This window comes from Morone saxatilis, unplaced genomic scaffold (genome assembly GCF_004916995.1).
Source record: "Morone saxatilis isolate NCDOM2014 unplaced genomic scaffold, NCSU_SB_2.0 Contig7, whole genome shotgun sequence".
Classification (NCBI taxonomy): Eukaryota; Metazoa; Chordata; class Actinopteri; family Moronidae; genus Morone; species Morone saxatilis.
The window spans coordinates 10,354,210-10,356,632 of NW_023340246.1; the positions used below are offsets into that span (position 1 = coordinate 10,354,210).

At 38.5% G+C, this 2,423-nt stretch overlaps 1 protein-coding gene across 1 annotated transcript in view; it reads right to left on the minus strand.

Annotated features, from left to right (window-relative positions):
• Positions 1 to 2,423, minus strand: part of LOC118340709 (zinc-binding protein A33-like) — a gene marked incomplete at its 5' end in the record, with an annotated part of 2,614 nt that extends 191 nt beyond the window's left edge. Inside the window, 6 exon segments of the mRNA XM_035678824.1 lie at positions 1 to 927; positions 1,083 to 1,201; positions 1,621 to 1,643; positions 1,730 to 1,960; positions 2,041 to 2,136; positions 2,232 to 2,423. Of these exon segments, the coding sequence (XP_035534717.1) occupies positions 416 to 927; positions 1,083 to 1,201; positions 1,621 to 1,643; positions 1,730 to 1,960; positions 2,041 to 2,136; positions 2,232 to 2,423 (1,173 nt within the window).

Here is a 2,423-nt window from a genome sequence, read left to right on the forward strand (position 1 = left end):
TACATTTATGTATGAAACATGATACATACTTGATACATTTGATTTGATATACATTTTCATTTTCATATATATGACCCATAAAGTAATCAAACATTTGCCTCAACAGATGTGTTGTCCAGATAAGCAAACACTCACCCAAAAGAGGTAAGCATGATAAAAAGAAGAAAACTGTCTTAATCTTAGTCTGATGATAGAAAAATATATTTACATGATTAAACTCTAAAAGTCTATTTGTCTCTAAAACATACATACACCCCATTAGCTATACCTGCTTATGCTAAAAACAGTTGAAAATTAAGTCAAATTATTACACTTTACATATATGTGTCAATATGTCCAATGTAGGTGATACTGTAAATATTTAAGGTTTCAAGGCCTCATCTTGTTGTTGGACCACTGCAGCAATGCAGGATGTTTATCTGGGTTGTCTTGTCCTCACTAACAATTCAGCTGGAAGGATTTTTATTTTGTCACAAAAATATGGAAAGACTGTTTCTGTGAACGTGTATCTGATGGTGTGTACAAGTGTTTTACTATCAAGGTCTAAAAATGATAGTATTCCTTGGTCATAATCAAGCTGCACTCTGACCTTACCGGGAAATGGATATTTCAATCTAGTTCCCCTATTATTCTCTGGAGTAAATTCACGGAGACTATCAGAGGTAGAATACAGATAGATGCTCCAGATGTTCACAGAGGTTTGATTCTTGATTCTAGAAGCCACACCAAGAGCCCAGAGACCCCCCACCTCCACATCCCAGCTGTGTTTTCCAGAGGTAAAGCCTTCAGAGCCGAGAACAGTTACCGCGCTCAGCCTTTCTGGGTTTTCAGGAAGCGCCTGATAGTTGGTACGCTCTGTTGTTAGGGTCATCTGTTCTGATACAGTCAGTTGGGAGCCACTAGTGTTGGGGTCTAGAGTTACAGGAGCTTCAGAGAAAGAAAAAAAAAGAAACAAAAGGTAAAGTTTATTTAGATGATTATTAAGATAAAGGTTTTCCTGAAGGCTGTGGTGAAAGAAATTTTATCAGTAACCTATACATGCCGTTTAACGCAGATTAACATGTCAAAACAACTTTGCTTACTGTATTGGATTATATTTTTCATTTTCTCCCAGACTGTGAACAGCAGGTTCCCAAGGTGTTTGGCCTCATCGATCAGAGCTCCTGATGGAGTCTCTGGTTGTTGCAGGTTACACTGGGAGCTGAAAGAACATTAAGAAAACCCAGATTACTGGTCAAATGATTTTAAATAACCTTACAAATACCTTAAAAAATATTGTACCTTATTTCATTATATCAGACTCATTTTAATTTTTCATGGCTAGTAATTGTAGCTAGAACATATAGCAAGAAATTGTTATACTTATATGTTGACAAGCTACACACAGGTGAGATTTATGCTTTATTGCTATGTTTCTTTTTTCAAACTTCCCCACCTTCAATCATGGCAAAAACTGAAAGCAGCTCCCCTCTCCCCTTAACTTTTTAAGGGAATGCATCCAGGATGTGGATGAGACAGTCCCAAACTACCATCACACTGCTTCTACAATGGTGAAGTCAACATTTTCAAATGCTGACTATTATTCAGTTGTGCTTTGATAGTGTACAGGAAGCAACTTACCGCTTTAAAGTGGATTTTATATTCTGTCAAATAAAGAGAAAACAGGATAAATCAATACCTCTAATGTTGTTAAATATTCAATATTAAGATCAGAAGAACTGAGCACTACCAGCATAAATAAGATGTCCTCAGCCTTCATCTCCTCCTTTATGGCTTTGATTTTGTTGGTGAGCGAGGAGATCTCTGCAGTCAAATGAACAATCCTGATGTTCATTGCCTCACTCTTGAGCGTCGCCTCTTTCCTCACTGCATCAATCCTGGAAGCCTCTTCTGCTCGCAGGAACTGGTAAAGCTTCTGAAACTCCTCTTTGACTGTCTTCTCTGTCTGCTGAGCCTGGAGCTGAGGAGAAACACTTTTCTGATGAAAGTAGACAACACATGGTGCTTTCTGACTCTGCAACCATTATGTCTGGGATTTACCTTGATGTGTCTGGCCAATTTATCGCAGTTGAGTTTCGCAGTTTTATACGAACCCAGTTTGCTTTTTAAGTGCATCAGTTCAATCTTGAGTTGGGTCTGCAAATAAAGGCACATGTATGGATCAAATACATAGTAAACAGTGGATCACATCTGCCTGGTCTCAGTTGTTTAAACTCTATAGATTTACTTACCCTATGGGCCTCTGCTGCTTCATTGATGGGGATGCAGTTGTGTTTCTTATGTTTTTGTGCATCCCTACATATCACACAGATGAGCTGTTGATCATCCTCACAGAAGAGCTTGAGCTTCTCAGTGTGCAGACTGCACATCTCTTTAGATCCTGAGTTAGCTCTCTGACTCCTTCCTTGTCTCAAGGTGTCAGA